Source organism: Zalophus californianus, chromosome 6 (assembly GCF_009762305.2).
Source record: "Zalophus californianus isolate mZalCal1 chromosome 6, mZalCal1.pri.v2, whole genome shotgun sequence".
In the NCBI taxonomy this organism is placed as follows: Eukaryota; Metazoa; Chordata; class Mammalia; order Carnivora; family Otariidae; genus Zalophus; species Zalophus californianus.
The window spans coordinates 4770591-4790327 of record NC_045600.1 but is presented as its reverse complement, the minus strand read 5'-3'; the positions used below and the strand labels follow the sequence as shown (position 1 = coordinate 4790327).

Genomic DNA, 19737 nt, shown 5'->3' with positions numbered 1-19737 from the left:
TTCCCTGCCTGGGGGCGCTGGGCTGTGCTCGGGGCCTTCCCCGGGCTCATCTACTGCTCACAACTCGACCTAACAGTGCCACATAGCCCCCATCTCACCAACTTGCACTGGCAGGCTCAAACCGTCGGCAGAGCCCGCCGAAGCTAATACCCAGCAAGCAGCTGGCCGGGCCAGGATTCAAACCTGGGCGCTTGGCAGCAGCATGCACAGCTAGTCGGAGGTCTACTGTCTCTTACTCGCCCAGTGCCGCCTTCCCTGGGACATCTTCCCATGAGATGCTGGCATTCCGAGGATAAATACCCTTTCAAAAGCACAGGGTTTATGCCCCAATTGTCAGGGATGCATCTGACCAAAACATCAAAGAAAAGGGTCTTGCTCGTGTGAAAAGCCTCCCAGTGAGGCCTCTCCATGGCGTTTCTGCACTTGTCCCTGAAGGTCCCCTCACCGCCAGGGCCCCCTCCCAGCAGGACAAACTCCCCACGCGGCACCTGCAGGCACACCCTGGGATGCTGGCCTGGGCTCGCGGCTGCTCGGCCTGGAGCCGTGCCCCAGAAGCGAAGTAGGGGAGGGGATCAGGAGACCCACAAGTCTCAGGGATCAATTCTTAGCTTCAGGAGCTAAGGGTCTAGAAGGAGAAGGCCGACGCATCTGACGGGCACGGAAGTGTGTGGAAAGGGACACGAGTGCGCGTGCAGGGGGCTGAGCCACGGAAGGACAGTGAGGGTGGGCAGGGTGGGCTCCACGGGGCCTCCGGGCAAGCCCGTTCCTCCTACGGGGGAAGCGGAGGCTCCTGGCCTCTGACCAGAGGTGCCCACACGGGCAGGGCACTCAGTCATCCCCACCCTTCTCCTTCTTTCTTCTCGGCCTCTCAGTGGGTGACTGAGAGGTGACAGACGGTCTCCTGAAGTGCAGCCCCGAGGCCCAGAAGCGGGGCCACAGGCATCGCACCAGCTCCTCTGGCTCCTGGGGAGACCTGCCCGTGGGCTCGCGGTGGGGAGACGAGGGGCCGGTGCTGCCACCAGAGGCCGCAGCGAGCTCCTTACCGATGGAGTCACTGTCGGTGAAACCGAAAATGCCTTTCACTTGGTTGAAGGTAACGTGCTTCTGAATCTTCACCACGTTCTTGTAGAAGCCTGGGCTCATCCTGCAAAGACAATCAGAATCAAACCCCAGGTTCAGAGGGTGGCCCCCCGCTGGGGCCGAAGCCGCAGCTGGTGAAGCCTGAGCATGCAGGTGCGGGCTGAGGACACACACTGGGCAGCACGGTGCCCACAGGCGTCCGGAGGCAGAGAGAGCTAAGGCAGGCTGAGCGGAGCCGCCAGAGAAGTGTGGGAAGCTGTGTGAGACCGGTGCCAGAGCACGGGCAGATGAGGCAAGAACACAACACGTTCAGAGTCAGGGGGTGACACGGAGCCCTGAAACTCTGCCCGGGTCAGCGGTCAAGTGTGCTGCACAGCTTCCAGCCTGGAAGCCCCGAGGGAGCTTTCCTGTGAGACAGACTCTGTTCTGTGTTGTGAGAGACCGTCTGCAGAGAAACCAACGCGTCCAGCCACCACGGCCCCGTCCCGTCGGCAGCCATGCTATCTGGGCAGGATGACCCCAACGCCCAGCAATAGGACTGGGCCACAGTGGCTGGTTCAAGCAACCGATGCTCTCTCCTGGATGGTGAGGCATGTGGATATGAGGCCTGGAGCTGTGGCAGTCATTCTGCTACCAGAGGGACCGAGGCCGAGATGAAGCAATTACAGGGAGGGGGCAGAACCCAGAGGGACTTCTTACATGGCATCTCTAATATGCTCAGCAACTCTACTCTCCACCATACCAGGTAGCAGGTCCCACAAAGACAGAAAGGGAAAAAACGGGAGAGCTAACGTTTCCTATGTGTTCGCGTCATGTAGCAGGAGCCGTGCTAAGTGCTGGACATGGGTTAACACCGCTCAACTCCCCTTTAAAGTAGTAACCTCACCTCCCCTGTCCTGGTAAAGACCGAGGCTCTGAGAGGTTAAGGGTCATGTCACAGATCCCAGTGATTACACGAGCTGGGATCCAAACCCGGGCTTGTCTGGCCACAATGCCTATGCTTTTCTCACCACATCTCGCAGCTTTTGAGAGTTTAAGACTTCTGTCCCTGGATGCAGAACTCCTGAATGTCTCTGGGCAGACGGCGGGGGCTGAGGGTGGGGTGTGAGAAATGCAGGGGCACTGGCTGCCTAGGTAGGGGGCAGCCACGAGGCAGGGAGGACCGCAAAGGCCCCGCACCAGGGTTTGTGCCGAGTTGAGCAGAGTCCCACTCAGGAGCAGGAGAGGGATGGGGGAGAGAGCGACTTTCACTTAGCAGTCTGCTGAGTTTTGGCCCCAGGGCACTGGTCAGGGGTGGGGGTGGGGAGTGTGTTACAGAGAGAGGACATACCAGGAACCTGGCAACATGTGAAGTGCTCCCAACACGGGTGCTCCCTGGAATGCTCAAGGAATACCTACTGCATGAATGAACGGGCTGAGCAAGCAGGCAGAGAGCACGTAACCCAGGTGCCCATCACAGAGTAAACGGTGGTCCGGATGTGAACCCAGGCAGAACATGCTGACAGACCCCTTTGCTAGACTGCCTCTCACTAGTACGAAACCCCCGACTTACAGGATAACGGAGGCTCAGAGAATGTAAGGACTTGCCCAAAGGAACCACACCAACCAGGAGCAGAGCTGGGTCTGGAACACCAGCTCTCAGATTCCCAGTGCAGTGTCTTTCCATCCCTCACGGATCCTGGCAGGAAGGCCTCTCTGGGCCCACACGCAGGGCCAGAAATGCACGTGGGGACAGGGTGTCTGCAGCCAGCTTGCCTGCATTGGGCTTCTTTCCCCGCAGGGCCCTCGCCGCTTCGCTCCCACCCAAAGACAGGGTGGAGGCTGGCTTGGTTGTAGTTTCAGCTCCTGAAGACCAGGAAGGGGCTTTGTTAAATCAAAGCTCTGGATTTTGAGTTCAATTTTAAGGGGGAAAAAAAAAAGCTCAACTTGTTAAAAGACAACAAAACTCTTAAAGGGAATATGACATTTGAAAACAGGGTTTAACTTTTAAAACTTCTCTCCTGACTTTAGGTTCAACCTAAGAGGTCTTTCTGAGAAGCAGCAGCACAGACCCTTTGAGTTATACGTTGTGTGGGTTTTCAGCTCTACCTCGAGTTCACGAAGAAAAAGGAAGTTCCTCTGAGCCAGGTGGAGGACGCCCAAGTGCGGTCAGCAGAGACAGGCTGGCCAAGTCGCCTCGGGCCCCACGTTCTCTCCGAATGCGCCAAGAGAGGGGTGGGGCATGCGGTGGCCCCCTCACGTGCACTGTTCAAAAGTTCACCCCCCTTCACGTGCCTACCACATGTTCGTCCTTGAGGACACAGGAGGTGTTTGCTTCTGCCCCACCAGCACCTCGGTCCAGCGAGGCAGGGACTCCGCTTAGGTCACTGCTGGGTTCTCAGGGCCTAGGAGGGCATCAGCCACGGAGAGCACTCCGTGACTATATGTTTTACTGACCCAGCAGAACAGGGCCACCCCTCACCCCGTACCAGATGCGGCCGAGGTGGAGCCTGGGGTGCTGGGAGGCACATCTGAATCGGACTACGGGAGGGACAGCTCCCAGGAAGAGGTGATGCTTGCCCGTGCGTTTGGAGATGGCGTCAGACTCCTCTGCGCTGGGACAGGGAGGTCAGGGGAGGGGCGGGAACTCTGGGGGCTGTGGAACTGCAGAGTGTTCCACCTCGCTGGAGGTGGCAGTGACTGACGCTGGAGAGCAACACGGGCCAAATCACTGAGGGGCCTGTGAGCTAAATGGAAAGTGAGCACTTCATCCTGATGATGACAGAGTGGAAGAGGCACGGGCTGGGGAGTGACAAGAGAGCTTTACGGAGAGTGCTGGCTGGTGGGGGACCGAGCCCGTGAGGGGCTGCCACGGGAGGCAAGAGGCAGCACCTGAGGGACGCAGTGACTGGGCAGCTGCCACCCCGGCCTGGCCCTAAGAAGAGCAGCAGGACGCAGGGTGTGGCTAAGCGCTCAAGCAGGTGAATCAGGTCCTTTTAAGGAATGAGGGGAAGAGGTATAAAATAAAGCACTGTGAAAATTATAATAATGGTGACACCTAAAGTCTCATGTAACCCTATTTCGTGGACCAGGCTTGCTGAGACTCATGACCATTAAACAGAGGTGCCAGGGCTCGAACCCAGGTCTGTTTCCTTCCTTCGAAGCTGTTTCCTCAAGGACACCACAATGCCTCTATGCCCACAGAGAAGTGATTTTAAAAATCTCATAGGTAAAATTAGAAAGTTATGAATTCATTTACTAGTTGGGAGAAAGGCCAGACTTCTTATCAAGGCAACTATTTCTGTGGATATAAAGTCACCACTCGGATGCAGTCCTCTAAGGGGACATTCTGGGGAAATGGTAATAAGCAAGCATCTCTGCACTCAGTGTGAACACAGTCCATCCTGTGCTTCTACCACACCCTGTCCTGGGCTAGTATAACGAGCCCTCAGGGACAGGGGCCACACCCCTTCCATTCCTTGGGGACTGCCAGTGCCTTGGGGGGAGCACTGCATCTCAGGTGCTCAGGAAGTGCTTGCTGAGTATTTCTTACTGGGACACTTGACAGAGTCTTATTTTTCTAACCCAGTTCTTGGTAGTCATTTGGGATGAAGAAGACCTCAGAAGTTTCAATTCAGGGGCACCTGGGTGGCTCAGTTGGTTAAGTGTCTGCCTTCGGCTCTGGTCATGATCTCAGGGTCCTGGGATCGAGTCCCGCATCGGGCTCCCTGCTCAGTGGGAAGCCTGCTTCTCCCTGTGCCTGCCATTCCCCCCCTGCTTATGCTCACTCTCTATTTCTCTCTCTGACAAATAAATAAAATCTGGAAAAAAGAGTTTCAATACAAGGATTTCCCAGATGCAGTTTTTCTGAAAGAACTGGACCATGAGGGGACCGTGTACGAGTCTTTTCTCTTCGAGGAAAAAGGCACACCAAGAAAGAGAAAGACCCTAATCTGGCAAACTGTCCTTGGAGAGAAACTACAATTCTGTCTCAAGCTGGGGATGGAAGCCTCAGCTGGTGAGCGAGACCAAGAAACCATATCCTGACGTTTCATAAAAGAAGGAAAACATTCCCCAGATCTTAAGGCCACTTTAGATGTGTCCAACTTGGCCATGACCGAGAGGAGCTGCTGTCTCCATCTGCTTCTCTAGAAGGCAGCGGGCACCCGCTCCTTACCCCATGTAGTCGAGGTCAGAGAAGATGAAAGTCTTGTTGATGTCAAAGCCGCAGGCAATGATGTCCTTGGCGTTTTCCACGGCATAGCCATAGGCCTGGTCCAGGGTCAGGTCTTTCCACAGGTACTTCTCATCATCCGTCATCTGGATGACCAACGGCACGTTGAATACGTCCTGCAGCCACCTAGGAGACGCATGGGAAGAAGGCTGCCATCCCACCCCCGTTCTGCATCCGAACACACTGCTCCTACTGAGAGTGTATGTCAGACATAACCTTTCTTGTCTACACAGTTACACAGCCCTATGCTGTGGAGCTGCTATTTTGCAGGCTGGTGATCGTTTTAGAGGACGTGTAAACGAAGGCTCAGGGAGGGACTGTTACGGTCACGGGGAGGGGGACCGGAGGAAACGGGCTGGCTGACTCCAAAGCTGGGCTCGCTCCATCACGCCACACTTTCTAACGTGACACTGGGAACAGACTGAACAGAAGCCACAACGGCACCAGTCCCCTCACACGTTGTTTAACAAACACAAACGAGGACTGTCCTGTCATTCTGACATGGTTTATAAGCAACATTCCTGATTCGCTAATAAAAGGGAGAAAAGGCATACGATTCAGTACTTACTTTGTGAAAATAAATGGGATGAGGTGACCTACATGCATTGCTTCGGAAGAGGGGCCCCTGCCCGTATATAGATAAAATGGCTTCTTATTTTCATAGGCATCAAGAATTTGGTTCATATCTCTAAAGGAGAAAGGAGAAAAGGAAATGGTGTGATTTTCTGAGACAAACACTAAGGCGCTACTGCTCACCTGGAGAAGACAGAAAACACAACACAATGATTAGAGTTTGTTACCCTTCGTGCCCATGAGAAAAACGACAGGAAACTTCTACTGACATGATTTCTTTCTCCTGTAATTGTTTTAAAAGTATAAGACACGCAGGTCTGGAATAAAAGAGGGATACAGCTGGGCAGCCAATGGAACCCCTTAGGAAACTTCAAATACCAACGTCCACACACCACCTGCTTTACACCTTTCCTGGGAATGACACCAAGCCAACACTACACAACCCTTGGTCAGAACCCCCAGCCCCGAGACTCTGGAGACTCAGACTGGGGAGACTGCAGGGTTCCACACAGTCCTGACTCAGGGACGGGAGTGAGGAAGACCTCCTGGGAGTGTGGAGGGGAAGTCCCTAGTTGAAAATCTCATTTGGGCTTCCTCAGCCAGGCTGGGACCAAGTGTCTTCAGCTGGGAGTCACTCCGACTCATCCGCCTTCCCCAAGGACTGGGGTCCACGGACGATGCACATGAAGGGTTCTCCTTCCTGGCTGTGTATCAGAATTGCCTGGTCATATTACATCTACCTGGGTCCCACCTTCACAGATTCTGATTCAGTGGGTCTGGGGTGATGTCTGGGAATCTGTATTTTTAAAAAGCTCCCTCAGTGATCGCAATGTTCGCCAGGGTGTGAAACCACTACTCTAGGGTGTAAATGTTCTTTGTTTCTCCACAAAGTGTCCCAAAGTAAAAGAGGCCCTTTTCCAGGGGTCTGGGTAGGAGACCCCACACGAGTATTCTAAAAAGGGACTCCTCCTCATACCCCACACCAAGGGCTAAAAGTGCTCCCCTCTGGGCTCATGGGATTATGGGAATTGTTTCTTTGCGTTGTTGTTGTTGTTTTTTTTTTTTTTTTTTTTTTTTTTTACCTCCAGGGATCAATCATACACTGCTTTTGAAATAAGGAAAGAATAAAAAAAAAAACTTAATTTTGGAAGAAAAAAGCCCTTCTTTGGTTCTCAGAATTAACCAAATCAAACTTTTACGGGTTTATAGGAAAGAAAAAAATGCAGCTGTCCCACGAGCTGTTCTTCAAGTCTCTGAGAGCCCCACCATGCGCTGCCCTGGGGGCAAGGTGCTCTCAAGCAGTGCAGGGAATGGACTGAGGCTCGCTCTCTGAGCTCAGCTTTGTGAGGATGGTTTCCAGCAGGTGAGGGAGCCTACTCAAAGCCCATCTAATTCCCTACTCTACAGATGATAAAATTAGACAGGGGGGCATTCTCAAATCTGAGAATGGCCAAAAGCTGCAAGTCCTATGATGCCCTAAGCCAAGAGCCTACAGGGTTACTATACTGAAGTAAATAAAGTAAGGCACATGGGCAACAAGAACTGCAAAGTGCTAAGATAAAAAAACATTTTTTTTTTTTAAAGATTTTATGTATTTGAGAAAGAGAGAGTGAGACAGATGGAGCAGGGGTAGGGGCAGAGGGAGAGGGATAAGCAAATTCCCCGCGGAGCAGGGAGCCCGATGCGGGGCTGGATCCCAGGACCCTGAGATCATGACCTGAGCCGAAGGCAGATGCTTAACTGAGTCATCCAGGCGCCCCAAGATAAAAAGTTTTGATTTAAGATCAACAAAATTGGTAAACTTGAGCTAAAGTGACCAAGAGGGAAAAAAACAGTGAAGACTCTACCAAAGTCAAGAATGAAAAAAGGAACATTACTACTGATTTTACAGGGATAAAAAGGATTACAAAGGAATACTACGAACAAGTATATGCCCGCTTATTAGATAACCTTGATGAAAAAGACCAATTCCTGGAGAGAAACAACTAGCAAACCCACTCCAAAAGAAATAGAAAATCTGAATGGATCTATAACAAGCAAAGAAATTGAAGGAATATTCAAAAAATGACCCACAAAGAAAAGCCTGGAACCAGATGGCTTCATGACAAATTCTATCAATTATTAGAAAACAATTAACAGGGGTGCCTGGGTGGCACAGGAGGTTAAGCATCTGACTTGATTCCGGCTCAGGTCATGACCTTGGGATCCTGGGGTTGGGTCCCTCGTCAGGCTCAGCGGGGAATCTGCTTGTCCCGCTCTCTCTGCTCCTCCCCCCGGCTCGTGCTCTCTCCATCTCCAAAAGTAACGGATAATCTTAAAAAAAAAATTTTTTAACAACCCTTCACAAACCCTTCCAAAAAAATTGAAGAGGGAATATTGCAAACTCATTCCGAGGCCAGGATTATCCTGACACCCCAAGCAAAGACATCAACAGAAAACTAGAGACCCTTATGAATACAGACACAAACATCCTCAGCCAACTCACAGACCAAATCCAGCCACATATAAAAAGGATGATACACCATGATCAAGTGGGATTTGTCCCAGGCATGCAAAGTTGGTTCAACGTACAAAAATGCATCAATGCGACATACGGTATTAAATTAATAGAAGACAAAAACCACATGATTCTCTCAACAGATGAAGAAAAGGATTATGACAAAATCCAACACCTTTCATGATAAAAATACTCAATGAACTAAGAAGGAAAGGAAACTTCCTTAGCATAATGAAGGGCATTTATGGAAAACCCATAGCTAATGGTGGAAGAGTGACTTTCCCCTAGATCAGGAATAAGACAAGGATGCCCACTCTTACCACTCCTATTCAATGCTGTACTAGAAGTTCCAGCCAGAGCAATTAGGCAAGAAAAAAGAAATCCAAATTGGAAAGGAAGGAGTTCAAGTTATCTTCATTCTTAGGTGACATGATTCTACATACAGAAAATTCTATAGAATCTTCAAAAAAAGAAAAAAACCTACTAGGGCTAATAAATGAAGTAAAGCTGCAGGATATAAGATCAACAGACAAAAGTCAGTTGTATTTCTATAGAGTAGTGAGATAATTGTGATTTATAATAAGAAATATATATTTGGTCTTTGTCACAGAGCTCCTAAAATCCATGGAATTTCCTAAGTGATAAGAGGTATAAATGTGACATTCATATAACAAAGCCCCTTTCAACCACACATGAGTTTATGTTAATAAGGTGACTTTTAGAAAGTCCCTAAGTAACCTAAGGATGGAGACTTGGTGCCAGGGGAACCAACCCTAATTAGAGGTTGGTACTTATCAGCCCCAATCCCCTCAAAAGGAGATTGAGCTTAATCACTAATGATCATGCCTATGTAATGAAGCCCCCATAAAACACCAAAAGGATGTGGTCTGGAGAGCTTCTGGTTGGTGAACATATAAAGAATAATTATAACTTAATAATGAAAAGACAAACAACTTTTTTTTTTTTTTAAGATTTTATTTATTTATTTGACAGAGAAAGACAGCGAGAGAGGGAACACAAGCAGGTGGAGTGGGAGAGGGAGAAGCAGGCTTCCCGCTGAGCAGGGAGCCTGATGCAGGGCTCGATCCCAGAACCCTGGGATCATGACCTGAGCCAAAGGCAGATGCTTAACGACTGAGCCACCCAGGTGCCCCAAAAGGCAAACAACTTAATTAAAAAGCAGGCAAAAGATCAGAATAGATATTTTCCACCAAAGAATATATAAAAATAGGCAGGAGGGCCCTGCCCTTGAGTGGCTCAGTCAGTTAAGTGTCTGACTCTTGGTTTCAGCTCAGGTCATGACCTGAGGGTCCTGGGATGGAGCCCTGCATTGGGCTCCACGCTCAGCAGGGAGTTTGCTTGAGATTCTCTCTCCCCCTCTCTCTTTCCCTCTGCCTCTCCACCTGTTTGCTCTCCCTCTCTCTTTCTCTCTCAAATAATAAATAAATCTATAAAAAAAAAAAAAAAAACAGGCGCAGGGTGCCCAGGTGGCCTAGTTGGCTGAGTGGCTGCCTTCGGCTCGGGTCGTGGTCCCAGGGTCCTGGGATTGAGCCCTGTGTTGGGCTCCCTGCTCAGCGGGGAGTCTGCTTCTCGCTCCCCCTGCTTGTGCCCTCTCACTCACTCGCTCTCCCTCTCAAATAAGTAAAATCTTAAAAAAAAAAAAAAAAAAAAAGGTGGGGGCGGCAGGTGGGGGGATAAAGCATATATAAAAGTAACCAATGAGCACTTGAAAAGATGTTCAATGGCATGAGTCATTAGGGAAATATAAATCAAAACACAATGAGGGGCCGCCTGGGTGGCTCAGTTGGTTAAGCCACTGCCTTCGGCTCAGGTCATGATCCTGGAGTCCCGGGATCGAGCCCCACATCGGGCTCCCTGCTCAGCAGGGAGTCTGCTTCTCCCTCTGACCCTTCCCCCTCTCATGCTCTCTCTCTTTCATTCTCTCTCTCAAATAAATAAATAAAATTAAAAAAAAAAGAATTTAAAAAACACAATGAATAACCAAGTCATACCTACTAGAATGGCTATAAAAAACAAACACAAAGTAGGAAATAGTAAGTGTTGGTGAGGGTGTGACCTGGGACCCTTCTTGTCTGTGCATTGTTGGTGGAGATGCAAAATGACAGTCACCGTGGACAGCTGTTTGGCAGTTCCTCAGAAAATTCTAGAGCTACCTTATGATGCAGCAATTCTGTTCCCACCAAGAGAAATGAAAACACATGTCCACACAGAAACTTGTACACAAATGTTCAGAGCAGCATTACTGAGAACCAAAAAGTGAAAATAACCCAAATGCCCAGCAACTGGTGAATGGATAAACAAAAAGTGGGGTGCCATCTATTCATTGGAACACTATTCAGGTATAAAAGGGAGGGTAGTACGAACACACGCCACCACACGGTGGAACCTTGAAAACATGATGGTTGCCAGTGGTGGTGGCGCGTGGAGGGGGTATCGGGGAGTGACTGCTCATGGGGACAGGAGTTTCTCCCTGGGGTAGTGTGAGTGTTCTGGAATTAGACAGTGGTGGTAATGGTTGCACAACCATATGAACATATTAAAGACCACCTAAAAAATGTGAATTGTATACTTTAAAAACGTAAATTAAATCTTAATCAAGATAAAAAACTTTTGACTATATTCTGTCCAGAAAGAGGGCTGAGCAGGGTCTGGAGTTTTCTGTACACGGAATTTGAAGTGTTTTGGCAGGCTGCCGAGTTCTGTCCTGTGTGTGCTCTCCCGTAACCGTGCAGAGCAAGCAGAACAGAACAACCCTACCATGGACCATATAATGGGCTAAACGGTGGGGTGGGTGAGGCGAGAACACTTTTGGAACCTGCCCATTTTCTGATTATTATCTGCATGGAATCTATAGTCTAGGGTAGGGATAGTTTCTTCCAGGTACACTGTTAGTTTCTCTTCTGATGATAGGATTTATGAGCGGGCCAGGACAATAGCAGGAACGGGGCAAAGAACTGCAGGAAGCCACTGCTTATCGCGTGGGAAATGTTAAACTTGGACATATTCATCTCTTTTGTCTTTATGACATTTTATGATTTATAGCACATAATCTGGCATGAATCTCATCTGCTGTGGATGGGACCTCCACTTTGTGAACAGTTCATAAATGAATAAAGTAAAGGCCGTGGGTGAAGGGACAGGGCATGAACCCACAACCAGTTATGGACAGAAGGCGGACGCCAGTCTTCAGATGATTGGCTAGCACTGTCCCCCCAGGAGCAGGCAGCTTGAGGGAAGAGTGTCCTAATCATGTCTGGAATTCAAAGGAGAGGAGGGCAGGAAGCCTCTGACCTGTGTGAGAAGAAGATGCCTCTGCGCAGGAAGCGGTGTGGTTTCTGGCCCGTGGCTCTCTCTATCCGGTTTACCAGCTCCTTGTCGATTTTACTGCTTCCGAACCGAACTGGGAAAAAAAAAAATTGGAACAAAGGAGATACGGCCACCTTAGGTGGTGTGAGGTTCGGCGACCAGATATTACTGAAGGGGAAAGACTAGTGTATTGTGTACAATCTTAATGAACCCAGACTCTTTAGGCCTCTGCTCCTAGTCCCTTCTCTCAACCCAAAGTCATACTTCTTTCACAAGGACAGTTGAGATCACAACCAGCAAACAGGAAACTAATTACAGAATAAAACACTGTTTTGTCTGGGACTGGATTCTGACTGGAAACATATCCAGAATTCAGGCTGGCTAGCAACTTTTCACACCTCCCCTCCCCCAGTTGCTTATTAAGGTATGATCTGTGCACAATGACACTGTAATTTTAATATTCTTTAACTGTTGCATTGAATTAACATATCTTCAAACAAATTTTCCCTCATTGATGGTCTATACTTAAATTATGGAAAATGGCTTTTGACTTTGATAAAAACATTTCAGCAATGCCTCTTCACTGGTGATTACCAGTGATCTCAGAGTAAGGATTCCCTGAACAGGAAGCCCCATGAGGAGGGGCTTGCCAGTGGCCACCTGCCCCCTGTGAGGAGTCATCCTTCTTAAGGTGACTTCTAGCTTTTCAGCTCTACAATCACTACCACTACAATCTCTTAGGTAATCCATTCCTGACTTTAACCATTAAGTGAGAGGTGATTTAAATGACTGCAAAGATGCCACTCTAATAGGCCTTTCCTCAAGTTCTGAATTGCTCAAAAAAAGGGAAAAAGCTTCTACTAAGCTATCTACTATAGATCGTTATTTCGAAATAAGTTTTACATCATTATTCTAGTTAAAAAGAATCCTTTGGGAATGTATTGCATGACCAAAAGATTTTAGGATCTATTTTTTTTTTCTTGGCATTGAAGCTTGACTGGGTTTATAATTCAAAATAAAATAAACACCAATGGGATCAACTCAAGGGAATCACTTGTGTAAGGTGGGGCTTCTCCCAGGACATACCAATGAGCTTGTCATAGTCGATGCCCTTGGCACTGCTCGTCTGTACTGTCCACGGGTCCACAAAATCCTCCTCAGCTTCTGCGGCATCCAGGCCACTGTTGCTCCCAAGTGCCGGGTTCCCTGGAGGGCAGTCGGCCTTGTAGTCCTCCCCCACAGCGGCTTTGTAGCTCATTTTCAATGATAATAACATCTTTACTGCAGAATCGATTTCATCCTGGACGAAGGAAATGAGGATGAAGGCTAAAAATACCACCGTAGCTAACGTTTTGCTGAATGTGACTGCTGACACGTGGCAGGCACCGTGCTAAATGCCCTCACACACGTTCCTTCCTTAGCCTCACAACACCCCTTGGAGGCAGGCACCACTGTCACTGTGCTGTTCCAGCTGAAGACTCTGAGACTCAGAGGCGAAGGAGCTTGCCCATGACGCATAGCAAGTCGTGGGCCTGAATGTCTTTTATTTATTATGCTGTTCTAGTCTTATGGATTACTACCACAAACACTATGGAACAAATGGACATGATACACACTGTTATTTATGACACAGTGAACATGCTAAAGATTTCTCAAACGCTACTGATGCCAGAGAACGTGTGTGACAAGCTCCCTGAACTGAGTATAAGGAATTCTATGTTGGACCTTGTTTTTACGTTCTTCACAGTTGAGATGAGTATTTGTGGAAGCTTAAATAATGCCACTGAGGACAGTAACAGCAACTCTAGACATCAGGGAAGCAGATAAAGGCAAGGAAAAACACAGGCTTTCAAGTCCTAAATTAAGGAGGGATGCAGTGGGAAATAGTGGTATTACTGTATTTTGGAGTCTTATCAAGCTGTCCAAAGTGTTTGCATACTGAGTGTTTAAAAATAAGCATAAGAAAAACAAATGTAAAAATATATCCTTGGGTACTCTGGAAATCTGGTAGAGAGACCTCCTGCTCCAGAAGCCCACACGAGCCATCCCTGAAGGCTGGCCTCTGGAAGAGCAGGCCTCATTAGGCAGATTAGTCATGCTATACCACAAAGCTCTGCTCCTGTAATTGGCCTTGCTGGATCAGATCACAAACAAAGAATATACACAGGCCAATTTGCTTGCCAAAGGAAGTACAAACATTCCCGTCTAGAGTATACACATCACGTTCTACGAAGTGGGCTTCCTAAGTGGAGAGACACATCACCAACCTCCATTCGGAGGGAACTGCTGTGTCAGGTATGGCCCCTGAGCCACAGGGAACTGTCACCGTGGGGTGCTTCTGCAGACACAGATTTGTGTTTCACACTCTGAAACTACCTGGATTTTGTTATTACAATGAATTAGAATTGTGGGCTCAGTAACTCTGTGGATATACCTCCTATAAGAGATAGGATATTTACCCAGGTGGGATAGGTAAGTGTGTTTTACTCATCTAATTCCTGCAGTGCCTAAGCTCAGTGCAACAAAATAAATGTTTAGCAAGCATGATTTGTTGAATTATCCATGGAAACAATTACCCTGCTTTGAAGTACACTTTAGTCAATACCCTTTTATCACTGGCTATGTTGACATTTCATACTCTATCTGGTCTAACTCTGCTTGCAACTAGGAGGCTCTTTGAAAGTCAAACATTTAACCAGTGTCCCTGCTCGAGAACTGTGTGTAGTCTAGAATGCGATTTAAATGGACAGGCAAGCCTGCCTTGTCTATTTTCTTGTTCTCAATCTAACATGGACCAGAACACTGAAACAGGATTTAAAAGGTGACGTTCTCAGGGGAGGAAAAAACAAAAAAAGACTATGTACAACCTGATTTTATCTAAAGTTCCAAAACGGGGAGAGCTATCTATGGTGGAGACATAGGGTGAAGGGCAGAGGCAGTGACTGAAGGTGTCTGAGGATGGCTTCCGGGTGCTGCCATCTTGTTTCTCGATTTGGACACTGGTTACACAGGTGTAGTCATTTTGTGAAAGTACAGTAAGCTGATTATGAGCTCCCTATCTTTCTGAATAAATGGTGCACTTCAATTTAAACAGTTTACCTTGGGCGCCGGGGTGGCTCAGTCGGTTAAGCGTCTGCCTTCGGCTCAGGTCACGATCCCAGGGTCCCGGGATCGAGTCCCGCATCGGGCTCCCTGCTCAGCGGGGAGTCTGCTTCTCCCTCTACCCCTCCTCCCTGCCCATGATCTCCCTCTCTCAGGCTCGTTCTGTCTCAAATAAATAAAATCTTAAAAAAAAAAAGTTTACGTAAACTAAAAAGAAAAAAGACTTTGCTTTGTCTTAACCTCTGTGATCCAGTGTCATTTCTTGAGTCCTGCCCAAACTGCTCATGCCCTTCACCACTGTCTCTCCTCAGAGCCCCTAGATTCTGACCCCAGGAGACACCCTGCTTTTTAGTGAGCTGTTACTGAAAGCAGGGGGTCTTATTCCCTTAGTACATGGAGCAGAAAAGAACGCTGAAGACCACAGCCGAGACAGCTGGACAAAGAGCCTACGGTGCCCTCACTGTACCGGTGTTCCCAGAGTGGCTCGGGTATTTTGCATAATGTGAATTCCTAAACTACCAGGTGCTTCTGTTAGAACACATTCCAGGGTCAAATTTACTTCTGAATTTTCATCGTTTAACTCTGACTTCATCATGCAACCTCTCTGATCTCTCTTGTTAGGAGTCAGCTGATTGCATAAATCAAAGAACACACCTGGAAGAGTAATTCTAAACTGTGTGAAGTACTGCTTGTTTACTAATGAACGGAACTGGAGATCACTAAGAATTGCTAACTAAAAACACTTATTAAATGTCATTCAAACTTAATGTTACACTGACACAGATACCACTGTCAAGTTTCCAAAAATGGGTTTAAAGAGCAAATAACATTGGCTCCTTTGTTTACTTCAGATTTTTAAAAAAACAACTTAGTTTCATCCACTGAGTCCTATCTGGTGTGTAAACCTCTTCTTGTGATTAACCAACTCCTTTTTTGGGACATCACTTTCTTTCAGTACTATTTAATGTGTAATGGCTTATTTGGGGTCCAAAGAATCAAAGTAAACTGCCAGGATGGGTGGGAGATGGTTGATCTCCATCTGGGGAGGACCCAGGGGGGCTTCTGAAAAGGAAACAACAGGGGTTGGAAGTGATGGACGAGGAAGTGATGGTGAAGAGGGAGCTGAGTGACCTAAGGGTGGAGGCATCGCAGAATGAAAGGCAGCGCTCATATGCATTAAAGATACAGATGCAAGGATTACACTTTTGAAACATCCCGCAGCAATAGCAGAGTGACCTTTCAGAAAGGCACAACCCCCCGAGGACAAAGGCGACGAAAAAGGACGCCGGCAACAAGATTTCGGAAGCTGCAGAGTTGCTAGATGACTGGCCACGGACCGAGTACAACAAAGGTAAGGATGTCGTGAAAACACTGGAATTAAGCAGCTGGGGAGTCCCAGGGCTGGGGCATCCACGGAAGTGAGGGTGAATGTTGGCTATGAAACAGGAAGACGGGTAGAAAGTCCATTTAAAAAGCAGCTGCTTGGCTCTCCACCCCCGCCCCCCTCTCCAGGCAGAGGTCCTGTGCCAGGGAGGTCAAGTTACAAGTGTCTAGCCTGGGGGCGCCCTGCAGGTGGGCGCAAAGCACCAGGAGCACAGAAGGTCAGGGATAGCCACACAGCCCAGCTTCTCTGTCCCACAGAGAACATCAGGAAAATCATCATCAAGATCTCAGAGATAAAAGGATACTTACTGTACCTAGGAAACGAGAATGGGGTGCAATGAGGAAAGGAACATTCAGAAAGCAAATGAGCTCACAGAAATTAAAAATGATAGGATAAATGAAAAACAACTAGAGGGTTAGGAATTGAGGAAGGGGTACCTGGCTGGCTCAGTTGGGAGACCAATGAACTCTTGATCTCGGGGCTGTGAGCTCGAGCCCCATGTGGGGTGAGGAGCTTACTTAAAAAAAACAAACAAACTAAAAAACAAACAAAGCAACATAAGAGGTTGAGGAAACATACCTGAAAGAACAACAAGAAGAAAACAAAATGGAAAGCACAAGTCAAAAAATAAAAGCAGAGGACCAGTTTCAGGGGGAAAAAAATCTATAAATAGAGAAAACAGGAGAGAAGAAATCAGAAACAAAAGAATTTCTCAGCATAAGGCTCATAAGTTTCTAGTTAGAAAGGATGTACTCATCCCCAGAAATTTCAGAACACTGGAACAAAGAGACCTTCCTGCAAATTTCTGGAGAAAAAACAAGGGAATGGCATCTGGCTTCTCCACAGCGACCCAGGCTTCTGAATTCTGTGAGAAGATCACTTCTTGCTTATCGATCAAACACTACATAAAGATACTTTCAGACATGCAAGATCCCCCAAATTATTTCTTTAGCACGAATTTTTTCCGAGACCATTAGAGGATTTGCTCTGTCAAGAGAGTAAACAAAGGAGGAGTGAGACACAGGACGGGGAAACAGAGACCCAACAGGGCGGTGAGGGAAGGGCCTAAGGTGGGCAGTGCGGATGGTGAGAGGCCGCAGTCTGTCTGAGCAGGCGGGGTGCCGGGAGAGACCTTATGGAGATGGACTGCAGGCTGGCTGATATGAGTGCCTCAGGAGGAGGCTCACCGAAGGGGCCGGAGAGCTACTACCATTAGTATGCAAGAGTGCGGAGCGGAAAGGAATCCCGACAAATATCAACTCAAGGGCAGGAAAGGAAAAACACTCATACTTTACTCCATGGGTCAGTTGTCTGTAGCATTTATGCAGTCAGAAGAACAGTCGATGCTGACACTGTGACATGCATGGGACACCAGAGGGACGGGAAGTGTTGACAGAAGTGTTAACTCCTCATTTTCCACAGTTAAAGGCCCAAACTTAACTATCACCAGGAGCAATATAAAAGTGTGATTCTGAGAGTGAATCAGCTGAAAGGACTGAAATGTTCATTTCTGGGAACAGGCAGGTAGATGACTGCTGGATTTCAGTGGCTTTTCTTTATTTTTTATTTTTTTCCCCAGTGGTTTTTCTTTACATCACATGCATCAATAAAGGAGAAAATGAATTTAAAGTTATAGCCAAAATACTTCAGTTATTGAGGGAACAGAATCTTGGGGACAGTCTGTTCTGGGTAACATGACCCCCAGGCTTGGCCCAGATGCACGTGTAGAGAACCCAACAAAATCACATACCTTCGATGCCTTTCCAGCTTTGAGGGACCGCACAAGTTCCCCCTGAGCAGCTATGCTGTTGAACAGCTCCAGCGGGGAGGCACACCCCTGCTCACCATTGGGCATGTCTGCCATCTCTGGGACCTAGGTTTACAGCTGGCTAGGAGGCTGGAAGATTTGCTCCGTGGTCCAGACTGAAACTGTGGGGGAGAAGGGGGAGAAGGGGGAGAAGGGGATGGGGAAGGAGAGAGAGATTGATTAATGAGCCACTGTAACTACTTTACCTTTCCTGCTCTACCTAGTCCTTCGTCTTTCCAAAAAGGTGGGAGAGGAGTTATAATAAAGGGCATGGATAAAATCACATTAATAAAAGTATAAGCAGAAATTTGGGGCCATGAAAAAGGAGAAAAGTGGATGAACAGATGCCAGCGATGAGCACTGAAGGAACTGCTAGGACTCACCACTGGCAGGACTCCTCCAACTAAGACCAAGTGTGCCTCACCTAGTACCCAGCACCCAGGAAGGACTTGCCTGTTTGCGCACAGAGTACCAAAGTGCTTTAACAAACTGAAGTTCACCAGAACTAAAAACATTCAGCAAACTGCAATTTACTCTTTATCTTAATTGTACTGGGGATGAGTCCCACGCCCTTGCAGCCACAGCCAACAGGTCACTGAACAAATGGCTTCGTCTGGTTGCCAGCTGCTCTGTTCTCAGATTAAGCAAGGTCTGGGGTCAAGGACAAGATCATATGTAGGATGAGGGTAGGGCCTATCTGTTCTGGGATCCAAATGAGGAAAAGAAGGATATATAGCCTGTCCATTCTACATGCTGTCTTACTTCACTGCAGTCCTTTGAAAAAGGTGCACCTGCACCTTTTATTAGTTGTTATTTTTAACCTTGAAAAAGGTGGGACACAGGACAGGCCACCTGATGCTGCCTGGTGCAGAGAATGACCACAGTCAGCTCCCTCTTGGGTCAGTCACTGCCCTTTTTTGAGTGTCAGCTTCCTCATCTAGAGAGTGGCACAATCAGGAACCTCTTCAGCTACCTCAAGGGCTGCTATGAGAAGAAATGAGGAAAAACTAAAAGGCAGCATTCCGTAAACTGTAAAGCAAGATATAAATCCATTATGAGTATTATTTGTCAGGGTTCCAGGTCTTGGCCGAACCCCAGCTCCGTTTACAACTTGCCGCTCGGCCCTGAACGAGAGGACAATGACAATGGGCTGGGCCAGGGCAGCCAACCCCCAGCACCTCCACACCTGCGATTTTTCTGAACACCTTGTACACATCCGTCCACTGAAGCCTCACAGCAATCCTGTGAGAGAGATCTGTATCTCCATTTCATAGATGAGCAAACTGAGGCACAGAGAGGTTACAGAACTTCCCCGAGATAACGCAAGTGGAAGGGGTGGGATACAAACTTAGGCAGCTACAGCTTACACTCTCTCGAATACCGTCCTACACGTTACTTAACTGTGAGGAGTCTCAGCCTCTCAACTGTAACGTGGGGCTGACAGTAACACTACCTGCAGGATTGCTGTGTGGATGGAGCATGACGGTTCAGGTAAATAACCAGCCCAGCACAGCACTGGCCCCACAGGAGAGGTTCAATATGTGACTATTATGTCTTTAATTATTTAAATTTTTTCTTTTAACTTTTTGAACCCAAACCCCAAACCTGAGGGGTAATTTTTTTTTAAGTTAAACACTAGCCCCAACATGGGCTCGAACTTAGAACTCTGAGATCAAGAGTCGCATGTTCCACCAAGTGAGCTACACTGGGGTACTTTGTTTTTATTATTTTGTTAAATGTTTATTTATTTTGTT

The 19737-nt window shown here is 47.9% G+C and overlaps 1 protein-coding gene across 7 annotated transcripts in view; it reads right to left on the bottom strand.

Annotated features, from left to right (window-relative positions):
* Window positions 1–19737, bottom strand: part of WARS1 (tryptophanyl-tRNA synthetase 1) — a 31385-nt gene that overhangs the window by 7441 nt on the left and 4207 nt on the right. For all 7 annotated transcript variants that reach the window (XR_003515612.2, XM_027569364.2, XM_027569365.2 and 4 more), the window contains 6 exons: window positions 17927–18105; window positions 12777–12990; window positions 11676–11784; window positions 5862–5981; window positions 5237–5419; window positions 1044–1144 (listed from right to left, as the gene is read on the bottom strand). Coding sequence is in view for 6 of the 7 variants with exons in the window: in XM_027569364.2 (XP_027425165.2) it covers window positions 1044–1144; window positions 5237–5419; window positions 5862–5981; window positions 11676–11784; window positions 12777–12990; window positions 17927–18040 (841 nt within the window). In the remaining variant the exon portion in view is untranslated. The remainder of the gene's footprint in view (window positions 1–1043; window positions 1145–5236; window positions 5420–5861; window positions 5982–11675; window positions 11785–12776; window positions 12991–17926; window positions 18106–19737) is intronic.